General features: G+C 38.8%; 1 protein-coding gene across 2 annotated transcripts in view; it reads left to right on the plus strand.

Annotated features, from left to right (window-relative positions):
* Nucleotides 1-15451, plus strand: part of ltk (leukocyte receptor tyrosine kinase) — a 55707-nt gene that overhangs the window by 12906 nt on the left and 27350 nt on the right. Inside the window, exons 2-10 of one of the 2 annotated variants that reach the window (XM_028437613.1) lie at nucleotides 1350-1442; nucleotides 3508-3657; nucleotides 4337-4565; nucleotides 7171-7298; nucleotides 9205-9345; nucleotides 10738-10887; nucleotides 12021-12121; nucleotides 14043-14203; nucleotides 14326-14420. In XM_028437613.1, the coding sequence (XP_028293414.1) occupies nucleotides 1350-1442; nucleotides 3508-3657; nucleotides 4337-4565; nucleotides 7171-7298; nucleotides 9205-9345; nucleotides 10738-10887; nucleotides 12021-12121; nucleotides 14043-14203; nucleotides 14326-14420 (1248 nt within the window). The remainder of the gene's footprint in view (nucleotides 1-1349; nucleotides 1443-3507; nucleotides 3658-4336; nucleotides 4566-7170; nucleotides 7299-9204; nucleotides 9346-10737; nucleotides 10888-12020; nucleotides 12122-14042; nucleotides 14204-14325; nucleotides 14421-15451) is intronic. The other variant, XM_028437614.1, reaches the window with a different exon arrangement.

The following is a 15451-nucleotide window of genomic DNA, read 5'->3' on the forward strand; positions in this document are numbered from 1 at the left end:
CTTTTTCCGGTCGAGAACCATGGACTCGGATTTGGAGGTGCTGATTCTCATTCCGGCCGCTTCACACTCGGCTGCGAACCGATCCAGTGAGAGTTGAAGGTCACGGTATGTTGGAGCCAACAGGACCACATCATCTGCAAAAAGCAGTGATGCAATACTGAGGCCCCCGAACTGGACCCCCTCAACGCCCTGATTGCGCCTAGAAATTCTGTCCATAAAAGTTATGAACAGAATCGGTGACAAAGGGCAGCCCTGGTGGAGTCCAACCCTAACCGGAAACGATTTCGACTAACTGCCGGCAATGCGGACCAGACTCTGACTCCGGTCATACAGGGAACGAACAGCTCCTATCAGGAGGTTTGATACCCCATACTCCCGGAGGACCCCCCACAGGAATCCCCGAGGGACACGGTCAAATGCCTTTTCCAGGTCCACAAAACACATGTGGACTGGTTGGGCAAATTCCCATGACCCCTCAAGGACCCTGCTGAGGGTGTAGAGCTGGTCCACAGTTCCACGGCCAGGACGAAAACCACATTGCTCCTCCTGAATCCGAGGTTCAACTATCCGGCGGACCCTCCTCTCCAGTACCCCTGAATAGACCTTACCGGGGAGGCTGAGGAGTGTGATCCCTCTATAATTGGAACACACCCTCCACACACCACCCCGGTCTGCCAATCCAGAGGCACTGCCCCCGATGTCCACGCGATGTTGCAGAGTCGTGTCAGCCATGACAGCCCCACAACATCCAAGGCCTTGAGGAACTCCGGGCGGATCTCATCCACCCCCGGAGCCCTGCCACCGAGGAGCTTTTTAACCACCTCGGCAACCTCAGCCCCAGAGATAGGAGAGCCTACTCTCGGGTCCCTGGGCCCTGCTTCCTGATTGGAAAGCGTGTCGGTGGGATTGAGGAGGTCTTCGAAGTATTCCCCCCACCGATCCACAACGTCTCGAGTCGAGGTCAGCAGCCCACCATCCGCACCATACATAGTGTTGACGGGGAAATGAATTGGGAAAATACTTTAGAACTAGATTTTATTAAAGATAAAAAGAAAGCATCACCCAGAGGCTCACAAATCTCATACACAAGTCTTTGCCTCTGAATGGATCTGATCATATAATACTGTGAAATAATGAAGACCTTTTCCTGGAGATCTTACAAAGTAAAGCTGGGAGGTTTTCATCTGTGCAGGAATAAAATGAAAAACAATCAAAGTGACAGAGAAGGATGGAGAAACATTATAACCATGCCTGTTCCATAAAGTGTGAGTGATCCCACGGGACGTACAAAGAAACAGTCAAAGACCTTCCTGACTACTGTCTGTCTGTCTGTCTGTCTGATCCCACAGTGAGCAGCTCCAGCCATGCCCTTTTCGACAGATTCCTGCAGGAAAACCTCTCCCATCATTTGCCTCCTCGTCACCATGAAGACGAATACCAGTGTAAGAGAAGTACTGCTTCAATTAATATTTGATGTACTGCCAGTTTTTGTCCTGTGATTACGAGCAGCTTAATGAATGAATTGCGATAAGATGAACTCTTGCCGCACTAAAACCCCTTTATTGCAAATATCGGTTCAATATCAGCAAAAAAACAAGCATTGGATTAAATCGGCCTGTATCTGAACTATATTGTTTTATTGGATTATTTGAGGTTATCTTTCAAGGTGTTGTAATTTATTTTTATTTTTTATTTGTGTTAGTAAATTGTAGAATATTCTTAAGTTTAAGGATAGCATGTATCCCATTGGTTAATCATAATTGGGTATGTTTTCCTCACGACTATTGTTCGCTGAGTAATATCACTAACATTCCACACTACAAAATAAGTAATCAAATATCAATAATGATATTAATATTGAACCAATTCGGATAATATTCAAACCCTCAATATCGCAAGTGACAAAGTATTATCAGGACACCCCTAATAAAGCATCCTAGGTCTTCCTGGGGAATGTTTACCATGTTAGTTTGGGGCAGTTTTTCCTCTAGTCATCACATGATGTTTTGAACGCATTCTCTGGTCACATCCTGCTCACTCAGCTCCCCATACACAACTGGGAAAAAAACTCTCTCAAGTTTTTTACAAAGGGCCTGTCTGTCTGCCCCCCTAAATAGATTTTGGATGCAAATTCAATTTGGGGGAAATTTAGGCTGAAAGCCAAAACATAAATTAGTCGGTGGTGGAGACCGCTGCTCAGGTTTATGTCTAGAAAATAAATATCCATGTTGGTTCGTGTCTTTCTCAGATCACCCCATAGTGGACGCCCCTGAAAAACTCTTTTAAAAATCACATTTAGAAAACTAAACCATAAAATAAACTGCACTTTTGCATATGTAAATAATCGGTAACACTTTTCTTGAAGTTTTTTACATAAATACTGACATTCCGCTGTCATTATTATGACATGGAGCTTGTCATTAGCATGAATAAGGTGTCATGAAGGCTGTCGTTAAGTATCGTTTGTTGACGTAACCCTTACCTTTGTTACCCTAACCTGTAAACCCCTAACCCCACTAGATCCCTACACCTAACTCAAAAAATGCCAACACCAAAGGTGCCATAATTTAGTGAATGACACTTAATGACAGCCTTCATGACCTTTATTCATGCTAATGACAGATAATAACTGAGTGTAATGTCAGCCTTATGTATGAAACTTCAAGTGTTACCAAATAATCCTTTTTTCCCTATCAGTATTTTAAGCTGGTGGGGACAATACATTTTTACTTAATTATATAAGTTTTTCTTTCTCTTTCTGTCTTTCTTTAGTGTTTATTCTTTTTATTTGTAATATTTCTTAAGCCTCTGTAAGGCAAGTACTTTCCCCCTGGGATAAGTAAAGTATTTCTGAATCTGATTCTGATACATTTAATTTTATCCCAGAAGTTGTTCTCATCCACTACTGATGCCAGCGTGACCCCAAAAACTCTCCCAAAGAGACATTTCTGGAGTTTTCACAGATTTCAAGTTGTTGACAAAACAATGGCAGGTGTTGATATTTTGGCTTCCACGGTAACGCAGAGTGACCGATCAGAACAGAACGAAGTAGAAACACCTCCTTAAGAAACGTTTGCGCTTCGGTGCCGTCTTTCAATTCTTCTACGGGACTCCAAATCCCACAATGCAATGCCCCAAACTTTTCCAAAGTCACTTGACCTTTTGACGATAAACCAATTTCTATTGTCACAGTCAAAAACAAGCTCGCGAGCTGCAATTTTTCTTTGTGAAAAAACATTCCCCTTTTTTTTACCTTTGCTGTATTGATTGATTCATGAGGCCGACACTATGTCTTTATCTTTGTTACAGTAGAAAATATTAGTTATCATCCCCAGCAGCTCAAAAAAAGTGTTATTCCGATCATGGATCAGTAGACACGTGTAGCTGTTTGTGCTTTTAGTCAATGTCTCATTTATGTCGACGGAAGTTTGAGGAATTTTTCATTTTTTTTTTCCAGGTCACAAATGTTCAAAGCTGTAAACAACTTTGATATGTTTATTGTTGCAGTAGCCTCCTGTGATTTTGAGTCGCTCTGTCTCTGGACGTCATTGAACCACAGTACCCATAGCGACTGGTCAGTGGCGTCACCACAGCAACTAGTTGGTACAGAGGCTGAGGCGATGCCCAAAACGGACCACTCAGTAGGAAGCTCTGATGGTGAGGGTGCAGGGAAGCAGGTTTGGGCTCAATTATAATTGTAATCATGTAATTGAGAATTAATCACAATTTAATTAAATGCAAACTTGTGAAACTATGATACAGTTCTATGGCTCACACACACGTAGTTATTAATTATTAAAATATGTTGTAGATCAACTTTTCCCAGTACTTGTCACATCTCTTTGAGATCTCTACGTTCCTTGATTAAGAAGCCTAACATGGTAAATAAGAAATGAGAAACAAACTGGATAATAGATAATTATGTTTTTTCAGCTGATTTAAGACATTGATCAAACTGACCCGTTATCATAAGAGATGCTAACAGAAAGCTAACACCAGAGGAAAGAAACGTTTTATGGAGTTATTTATTAAAGGCTCAGTAATTGTGATTAATTGTCATTGAAATGTAGTAATTGAGAACGTAATTGTAATTGACTTCCAGGGGGAAAGTAGTAATTGTAATTTGAATTGTAATTGGAAAAAATGCCATGCACCGAAATCATGATTGAGTTGTAATTGAACATGGATAATTGAAGATGTAATTGTAATTGAGAAATGCTATTGACCCCAAACCTGCAGGGAAGTTTTTTTAAAGATAATAAGAATTACATATAATTTAAAAGGTTTAAGAAAATGAACTTGGAAGGGATGTGATTATTTAAAATGTTCCCCTCAGGGCACTTCCTGCTCTTAAACTCATCCCCACATCCTGAGGCTACTGAAGTGTGTGACTACCATGTCACCAGCCCGATGTTGCCTGGAAGCTCCAACCACTGCGTCCTGAGCGTGGCTCTGTACGCTGAAGGTCCCGTGGAGGGAAACCTCACGCTCCTCATCAAATCACTTGTCCCAGTGCTGCCAGTTCACTCTGAAGTCCTTCATCACAGGAGGAAAGACAGCCACAGGTCAGCATTGACGCACTCCTAATCTGATTATTGAATGGTCAGAACATTCATACTGGACAACAACATGTCAATAGAACTAACTGGGAGGGGGTAAAAAGAAAACCCTGAGTGGTTACTGATTGAAAAGCTTGTCAAGTTGACATGTGGTAGAAATAAATGGATGGTGACACAGACTTTCAGATAAATGAAGGGCACAGAAGCTAATGCACTTTCTTACTCGAGGGTTAATGGTCCTTTTCTGCCATGTGGGACAAAACATAGACTTGACCCTGTATACATTTTGGTAAAGGTGGACTGGTATTTCCTATTGATCTAATGCTGAGCAAGCATCTTTACAACAGCTAAAAGGCTTCCTGATGCAAACTGGAAAGGAGTTTAAATGTAATTGGTTAGGACAGAAGAAGGATGGATGGGCATATGCAATACGTTTGTTCACTGGCCTTGTCAGTGCCTGTGCAGTAATGGACTGTGCAATTCTATTAAAACCCCCTACGTACCCGTAGACTTTTATTGAGCTTGCTATTCAACTTGTACAAACAGGAAAAAGTAACGTGTGCGTGCGTGACTCATTTGGAAGATAGTTTTTTGGTTTTTTTTACCATCTAACAAGACAAATCCTGAGTGTGGCACTGAGTTTGGGATTTTACTCACACAGAAGTCAGTGATTTGTTCATTTTATTTGTTTATTTGTTCATTTGGAGAAGGGACAAAGAACAAAAACTCTTTAGAGTGGATTCACTCAGATCTGAAATAAAGGGTGGTAAACCAGGTGCGTCCCTAAATTCTTTGGTGGTGTTATTTCCTCACTTGCTGTAGGGGATTCACTAACATTGCTGTGCAAATAGGTGCACGTGTAGACGTGGTGCCTTATTTTAATGAACATTTTATTCATTTAATGTGGAGAGGTGAGTTCACAGAAGCACAAAATGACATTTGAATAAGTTAAATTGCAGCAGGTGGACTTCTCTGTCTTCTGCACAAACATTTAATAATGTAGAAAGCTAAATAAACAAATAAACTACTTTTTTTCCACCCTAATTTAATGTGGCTGCTCTGTCAGTTCCTCTAACTTTGCTCTTATTAGTCCATGAAAAACATCATCCAGCAGGTCTGAGCTCCTGAGTACCGCTGTGTCATGCACATTTTCATTCAGTGGTTGTTAATATTGTTAATATTGATATTATAATATTGTTTTATTTAAATTATTTTCTTAAACTAGAAAGGTTAACTGGAGCCTTTTTTCCTAATTTCGCTGTGTACTGTGTTAAAAATGACTGCAGCTATGATCTCTGTGTGTGAGTTTGCACCTGCATGTCAGTCGTACTATTTCTCAGTGCAGAGTCACCGCAAACAGTTTTTAAGAATTGCATAGTGCCCACTGCATTCATTTATTTGCATTTCCCGCTGCCATTTTTTTGCGCCCCTTATGGGATCCGCCTACTTTACATATTCCTCAGAGAGAAACGCACTAAATGGATTGTGGGTACATTGTGACGCGCCGAACACGCACAGTCCTGATTCCCTGTTTCCACGTTTGCACACCTTTTTATACCTGGAAAGCTTTTGAGAAACTGCCCCTTTGTGTACAAGGAAAACCCAACAGAGAACACAAACAAAAAATAATCAAAATATATAAGATCCATGTACACTTACAATAACAATGAATAGTACGTTTGCTCAGAAAGGATTGGTAGGAAGAAAGACTAATGATTGGTTTGTCTAAACATTGAAATAAACCAACTTTTATCTTCTCAATTTTATCCAAGAGAAGATAATGATTGACAAGATCATAGACTTTAGTATTATCAATAAATATTGCACACTTCCCATGATCAAAGGCTGAAAAAACGTCGTTTGTGAATTTTATGAGAGCATTAGTTGAAGAATAATTAGATCTGAAACCAAATTGATGTTGAGAAAGGTTATTAATATTATCAAGGTAATGTGATAATTGATTATAGATATTTTTTTCAAATACTTTGGCAATGGAATAGATAATTGAGATTCGTCTATAATTATTGGGATCAAGTTTGTCACCACCCTTAAGAAGCGGAGTAATAGTTTTCCAGATAGATGGTATTTCATGAGTACACAATGATAGGTTAAACAGATTAGCTAGTGGATAAATGAATATATGAAATGCAATTTTGATGAACTCAGCTGAATGGTATTGCACCTCAGTTTGTCAGTTTGTAAGGAACCAAACTTCACCAAATGGACTGAAATTTTATGTCGGGTTGATTCTTCAATTACCCCACCAAGTTTAATCTGGATCAGATCTGGATTGCGCATTTCATTGCGGTTTTTTTTTTTTGTTTTTTTTTTAATGAGTGTTCTGTAACATGATCAGGATGACTGATCCAGATAACTGCCAATATCTGGCAAAGAACATATTTGGCTCCCGACGGAGGTTTGTGCTTCTGTTAGACATAAAAAGGACATTTATCCTCTGGGTTTGTTTGCTGCATGTTTACAACAGTGGCAGCTGAGTGGCTTTGCACAAAAGAAGTGAAAATGTGAAAACTGTGTTTGAATTATGAATGATGAATCAAATGTTATTTACATGTTATTTTGAAATACTTTACTTTGTGATTGGTCAACGCAGCACTCAGTGGAAGGTTCTTGAGGCTACGATTGGCCAGTTGGACGAGCCCTTTCAGGTGACGCTGCGGTACACTGCGTGTGTAGGCGTCGTAGCCTTCGACTCTCTGGAGTTTATTGACTGTGAATCAGGTGAGTTTGAGCTGCTTTCTGACGTTTCCCTTCAAAGCACAAACATCAAGTGTTCTGACTCACTCCTCTAAATGAGCAACAGGTCTGACAGTGTGATCCAGCTGTTTCCTGTTATGCAGAAAATGTTTATTTTGTCCTACACAAGCACATCTGGGATCCACAGTGACAACGTAATATGATTTAAGAGCATTTTGTGCAGATGTAAATTGTCCTGCAGCCTCGAGTGATGGATCCACGAAGGCTCTGTTTGCACGACAATGAGAATGTGTGAATAATTTAATTTTTACATTTTTCCTTTGGATGCTGCCCAGTGTGGAATAAAAACATTGAAAGCTGTTTTCACATAGATCTGTTTTAGATAGAGGGTTCCCACGAGTCTTTAAAAAGTCTTAAAAGGCATTGAATTCATGAATCTACATATAAGGCTAATTTTAACACATAAGTAACAAAGTGTGCTTTTATTATTCAAATTACTCTCTCATTTCAAAATAAATGGTAACATTAGTTTTTTTTAAAAAATGTATAAACAACATGTGAAAATGTTTATTTAATGAAAATTGCATGTCCATCAAAAATGTTTCTTTACTTAATGGTTTTTATTTTTTGTACTTTTGTTGTTTTATAGATTTCTGCCTTTTTCTAACCCTAACCCTAACCCTTAACCCTAACCCTTCATTACCTAAACCCTAACCTTAACCCTCCGTTACCTAAACCCTAACCTTAACCCTAACCCTCCGTTAACTAAACCCTAACCTTAACCCTAACCCTTCATTACCTAAACCCTAACCTTAACCCTAACCCTCCGTTAACTAAACCCTAACCTTAACCCTAACCCTTCATTACCTAAACCCTAACCTTAACCCTAACCCTCCGTTAACTAAACCCTAACCTTAACCCTAACCCTCCGTTAACTAAACCCTAACCTTAACCCTAACCCTCCGTTAACTAAACCCTAACCTTAACCCTAACCCTTCATTACCTAAACCCTAACCTTAACCCTAACCCTCCGTTACCTAAACCCTAACCTTAACCCTAACCCTTCATTACCTAAACCCTAACCTTAACCCTAACCCTCCGTTAACTAAACCCTAACCTTAACCCTAACCCTCCGTTACCTAAACCCTAACCTTAACCCTAACCCTCCGTTACCTAAACCCTAACCTTAACCCTAACCCTCCGTTACCTGAACCCTAACCTGAACCCTAACCCTCCGTTACCTGAACCCTAACCTAAACTCTAAGTTGGTTTCACAGTAATTATGATGCAAGCACTTTTCCCCCGCCTTTAATCACCCAGGTTCCTACACATTTTAAATTATTCCTAAACCCTAACCCATTTTTTCCTTACCCTAACCTTCCCTTTCCCATGCCTAACCCTAACCCCAGATACCCCCAACCCTATTCTTCCCCAACCCCCTCCTGCACATCCTGGTATAAGCACTTTATCTTTGATATCCATATTTTAATTATTTATTTTTATTTAATTGGGTGGGACAATAATCTGATTTTTATTCTCACAGGAAGCTGCAAGACCCTTTCCTCTTTTATTCTGTCCTGGATCTGTTTTATTGGATGTTTTTTACTTTTCTTCTTTTAATTCCTGGTTTTGATTTTTTTCTTTTATTTTGATTTTACTATTTTATATCTACTGTTATTGGGAGGGGGAAGGGCTTCCTTTTAAACGTTCATCCCTACCTAACCCCACTAGATTGCGCCACCTACCCCAAAAAAGACCTACATAGCTCCAAAGGTGAGAACAACACTTAATGACAGCCTTATTTATACTAATGGCAGATGATGACAGCGTCGCGTCAGCCTTATGTATAGAACTTCAGGTAAAGTGTTACAAAAAGTGTTATTTGATCCTCTTCTATCATGTCAATCTCTATATTTATGTATGTTTGCAGCAGATCATCAGCCCAGCGAACTGAATGCAGACTGTGACGAATTATTCCACTGTGAAAATTCCGGAGATTGTATTGACCCGAGCAACGTGTGCAACTTCCACACGGACTGTCCTTTAGGGGAGGATGAAGGCTTCATCTGTGGTGAGTATATTTCCTCCTAACTGGATATCAGTGTCACTTTTTGACCCCCATTTGTGTCACATTTTGCTGAAAAAAAAAAGACTGTGATCATTTAGAACTTATTTATGTGTTTAAAGGAAAAAGTCAATCAGCATCTCTGGCTCCCTTCAGCCTCACAATCGCAAACATTACGTTTCCTACTCCACTTTGGAAACATCAATCTTTCTGCAACATTTCACTGCAGTGAAACGTAGAGAGCATTGTGTAATAATGAAATTGATGGCGACAAGGCTATTTACAGCCTGTTACTTGTGGGACCCTGGGGTAACGGAGTGACTTCATAGTTTCTTTTAAAATAAAGTTTCAATCTGTCTAAAAGGGTAGCGCGTAAAACTGTTCTTTTGTTAAGCTGCGTAAAGGATGTTATTAATTGCCTTTGCTCATCCCACACAGTAACAATAAGACAATCCTCATCATATACTTTATTATGTATTTATTTATTTCTCTGTAAGCTTGAACCTTTCTCCTGCTTACAGGGGTTGGGGTCATTTTGCCATTGTAATTATGTCATCAATTACACATTACAACTCAATTACGATTGCGCTGATCGGAATTTTTTCCAATTGCAATTATGCTTTTTTTCCCTAAAGTTCAATTACAATTAATCACAAATACTGAGCCTTTAATAAATAATCCCAAAAACAATAGCCTTCCTCATGTGTTAGCTCTCTGTTAGCATCTCTTATGATGTTATAAATCAGCTGTAAAATACACAAAAAAAACCAAATATTTATCATCAAATTTGGTTTTCATCTCTTGGTTTCCTTGTTCGGCTTCTTTATCCATGAAAATATTGGCATTAATATTTTTGGTGGGGGCGTCTAAGACTAGATTTCAATATCTTTTTTAAATGGTAAAATGATCCTCAATAGAACTGACAGGTAAACTTGATATGAAACATATTTTAATAATTCTTAACTACGTACTGTATGTGTAAGCAATAGAACTGTAACATGTTCCCCAGTTTTGTGTTTATTTAAATTGCAAATGAGTCAATTACAAAGTAAATTATCTGAACTCAATTACAATTGAAATCCGATTACAACAGCAACAGATTTTCGCAATTTCGAATTATAGTGTCATAATTGTAATTAATTACCAATTACGAGGTTACAATTATAACTGAGCCCAACTCTGACAGTGACAAACATTTTCTTCTAGGACCCCAAAAGACATTAATTTATTCTTTGAATGTATATAATAATGATGCAAAAACTGTAATATGCATCCCAGCATTTGTTTCTCCACCATGAAACGTTTATTTTGAAAGATGAACCAGATATTTTGTAACAATAGTTTGATTCCTGGGTTTAGATATACGATTGAAATAAGAATCGTCTGCTTCCTTCACAGATGCTCTTCCCTTCGGCTCGTACTGCTCGTTTGAAGGTGATTCGTGCGGTTGGTCAGTGAACGATCAACATGTCGGCTGGAGGCGCGTCGCTGGAGATGAGATGTTGGAGAGAGGAGACATGCAGGGTGTCAGTCTGCAGCACACACCAGGTTTGCATGTGTTTCTCACTAGTTTTTGTCTTTGTTTCCAGTTTTATCAGCTGCTCGTGCTTTAGGACCCAGCGTCAGGGAATTGCAAAATTTCAGATGAAGTTTATTGTTAATACAGTTTAGCAAATCCGCTGGGATTTTGATGATTTCTTACACACTTTACTACATAAAATGCACCGAAGATTTTGTCGTCTTTCTATAAAAGTTCAGCTGAATTTTAATCAGTGTTTTAAAGACTGGAGTCACTACATTTTCACTAGCTACATTAAAATCGACTTTTATTTCCAAAATGTTACTAATCCATTAAGATTGGTTCCATTTATTTAAACACTTGATAGCAAATTTTTGGTGTGAATTTTTACAAAAAGCCCTTTTTGAACTATGGAACCCCTGAAGGAACACTTATATCATGAAACTGTTTATTTGCTGAAGTCAAAATTTTGTGTGAGCACATGAAACATATTTATGGTAGTAATAATAATAATTAAAAAAAAAAAAAGATCTATGTTTTTCATGTCATTTCAGAAGCTCTGAACATTTTAAGGATATTTAAGATGGTACAAAAGAAACAATATATGATTTATAATTAATGAAAAGAAGTGTTTTGTACTTTTTAAATATGTTGGAAAAATAAGTACGTAAAATGCACACAAGCTTGGGAAGAATGGTCACATTTCTTTACAGAAAGCACTACTTTTCATATATGTGGCCCTTAATATTTGAAGGAAAAACACCCAGCACCCCTCATCAGGACCTAGCTTATGATTTTTTTTTTTTTCATTTCTTAACCTATAGACTTCCCTCTTGAAATAATTGTTAGAATTGAAAAACTCTACAGATACTGTAGCCTTTTATCAATTTCATATTATTTTCATAAAACCCAGCGTTGTGTGTTCTTAGAAGGTAGTACACAGGATGGAAATATTACTTGCATATAGATACAGCAATAATGAACAGAGGATGAATAAGTAACAGGTCGAAAGAAAGCATGCAAGATTAAGATAAGTTTGTCCCTCTGTAGTATGCATAGAATAAAAGTCAAGTAAATTACACTCCATCCAGGGAGAGAAAAATATATATATTATGTAGCCTTTTGACTGTTCAATTTAGTCACAGTAATCGTACGCCTTCAGGGCACTTTTTGTTTCTTCAGGTGCAGGAGAAGCATCACCTACAGGAAGCATCTGTCCACAGCTCGTCTTTCCCTCCACCACGTTCCACCACAGACTGCCAGGTCAGTTCATTTAAAGGTCCAGTATTATGCTATACCCCATCAACATAGTATTTGAGGTTTATTTTCCCAAACTCACCTGTTTTCTGGAGTTAAAGCCCTCTGAAAAGTTAATTTCAGAGTGCTCCTAAAAACAGGTTGTTTTTCGGGCCTTCATGCGTATGCATGAATAGTCATAAACACAAACGCTACTACTTCTGTCTCCTCCTCACCTTTTCTCATCGCATTGGGTCACAAACACGTCAAATCATCCCATAAAAGTGATACGAGGCAGTAGGACAGTTTCTCTATAACCATTGACAACTCCTCCATCTCTCCCTCTCAACAGGTTAAGAGTCTGGGTGTCATCAGTACTTTATCATTCACTTCTCAAATCAATAACATCACACGGTCTGCATACTTTCACCTCCACAATATAAACCACCTCAACTCATCTGTCACACCTCACACTACTGCCATATTCGTCACCTCCCGTCTGGATTATTTTAATTCCCTCCTGTTCGGTCTACCAAGGAAAGCAACTATTTGCGTTACTGTTAAAAAAAAAAAAAAAGTTGCTATATGTCAAAGAATTCAGATTTTTTAGATGCGTGTGTCGTTGTGAGGTGCATGTGCTGTGTAAAAACACTGGCTCTGATTGGCTACCATGAAACAAGAAGCCGCCTTAGCCAATCATAATCACTCACCTTGTTTTTAACCCACCTTCTCACTACAGCTGCGTATGAAGCCAGGGGTGCTTTAGGATAACAGTTTATTCAATCAATGCACCGTTCAGTAACGTTAACGGCGTTGTAACGGCGTAAAAAGTAGTTAGATTAGTTTGATTACCCCGTTGCTGGAAAAAAAACGCCGTCACCTAACGTCGTTATTCTTAACGCTGTTATTTTTAACGACGTTATTCCAAACACTGGCCATAACACATTGCATACATTACAAATTACTACTACTCACTTTTAAGGCCATCCACAATCTGGCTCCCCCATACCTCTTCAACCTCATCCACATGGCCACACCCTCTCACTCACTCAGATCATCTTCCTCCATCCACCTCAGTGTCCCCTCTGTGCGCCTCATCACCATAGCGACTAAAAGCTCTGCTCCCCACCTCTGGAATTCACTCCCTCCTGACCTTTCAAATCCCAACTCAAAACCCATTTGTTTAAACTTACCTTCTCTCTCTGATCGACAATATTCCACTGAACTTCTATTATTGTCCACTTTATTTTTGTCTTTGTATTTTTTGTTGTTCTCTACGGTTCTTTTAACCTGTTTTTCTATACGGTGACCTTGGGTACCTTGAAAGGCACCTTTAAATAAAATGTATTATTATTATAATTATTATAACGACTACTAAAAGTGGAACTAGTTGTTAGTGCTTGCGCTGCGGGGAAGTAAGCTCTCAACTATCAGCTGAGTCAGCTATTTCAAACACTCACTTTCTTGTCCTTCTCATCTCTTATGACCACAGAAATAGTCCATTCAAGACAATAGTCCATTGTTTTGTCCGGTATTGTCTGTGATATTAACTGTAATATCAACCTGCCTTTGCTATGTTTGTTTTACCTGTGTGGTAGTTTGAGAGGGAGGAGCTCACATTCTCACATTGTTATAGGGTAGGAGGAGCGAGGACTGTCAGGAGGAGGAGTTTCCACCTTTTTACGTATTATTGGGGGAAAAACTCAACTCGCCTGTTTGGAGCTGACTTCTTACAAAATGTGGAATAGCAAGGGGGGGAGGAAACAGAACTTTTTCAACTTTAGGCCTCTGAATGAGGCTAACGGGGTGTATATCACTGTAGCAAAACCATTATAAAGTGATTTTTTTCATAATACTGCCCCTTTGAGTGATGGACTGGCTGGAATACTCAATAAAAGATTACAAATAACTTGACTTTAATTCTTCTCTCTGCGATCTGTTTATTTAGATGCGTTTCTCTCTGTACGTGTATGGAGATTTTAATGGCTCCTTGTTGGTGGCCATAGAGGAGAATGAGACCAACAGTCCACCCCTTGTGTGGGAGAGAAGTGGCCCATGGACGGACGACTGGGAAGCTGTCGCTCTGCAGCTGACTGGCCTCCAGCACGAGTACGTAATAAGATAAAGTAGAATTTGTCTTGTTTTGTTCATTGTTGTGGAACAGGGGGAATGTTGCTTTCCCTTGATGAAAACTTGAGTTTTTTTTCTAAACACATTGTTTGATTTATTAGGTTTCATGTCAGGGTGACCGCTCTGTGGGAACAAGGCTCCAGTGCTGACATCGGTTTTGATGATATCGCAATCGGAGCAGCCTGCTTCACTGCAGGTAATCTGCTACTAACATGCATCAGGTGAAGTTAGAGGTCAATTTTGAAGATTAAAGCAATGCTTCTCAAAATAGGGGTCCGTGATGGCACTACAGGGGGTACTTGTGGAAAAGTGAACATGAAAAATATGGCCTTCCTAATGTATATTTTTAGGAAAAAATGATTTTCATAATAATGATGATGGAAATGATCATGATTAGAACATGAAATTAAAGTACAGTCATTCTTGGTTCCAGACCAGGAAATGACCAAAAATGTTAAAAACTATAGAAATAAATCTATTTAAGATTATGGCCTTTAGTTTAAAACAAAACACACAATCTGAACTGTATTCTATACTTTCACTTTCTAAAATATAAATCTGTTTAAAATAAAATGCACTACAAATATGTCTGAGCTGGCCCAACTTGTCACTAAACCTATCTGCTCTGTATTTGTAACACAGTAAAACAAACATGATCAAAAACTCATTTTGGAAGAAAAAAGTGTCTTTGGGGTGCCTGAAATTTTTGATATCAAAAGGTTGGGAAGCACTGTGCTAAATACTGTTTATTTCCACTTATTTACAATGTGATATTATTTAAAAATTTTATCACTATTACTGGTTTTCTGAGCAAAATGTGGTAATCAAAGGGTTCTTGGATTCAGAAATAAGAGAAAGTCCTCGAGCCAAAAAAGTTTGAGGATCATTGGTTTAAAGTAACGCTAGATTTGCATTTAATTTCAGATTTTGTTCTCCCCATTGCACAACATACATTTTTGGCTAATAAAACAAAGGGTATCCAGTAATTTATCTTTTTTTGATTAAAGGTGAAGGATACACAACACAAGTCAGGAATGTGCGTGCAAAAAACAATCAAAATGACAGCTGTTTTAGTTTGGTAGCCTGTTCTATGAGAGCCTTAAAGCTTTGCTATCTCCTCCCATCAACCTCTCTCCTGTGTGGAATAGTTTAATGTTTTCAATAAACAGCGTTTCTCTTTCTAGTCGTGCCAACATGAGACATTTCACTGAGCAACGTGCCAAAATA

Source organism: Gouania willdenowi, chromosome 22 (genome assembly GCF_900634775.1).
Source record: "Gouania willdenowi chromosome 22, fGouWil2.1, whole genome shotgun sequence".
Classification (NCBI taxonomy): domain Eukaryota; kingdom Metazoa; phylum Chordata; class Actinopteri; order Blenniiformes; family Gobiesocidae; genus Gouania; species Gouania willdenowi.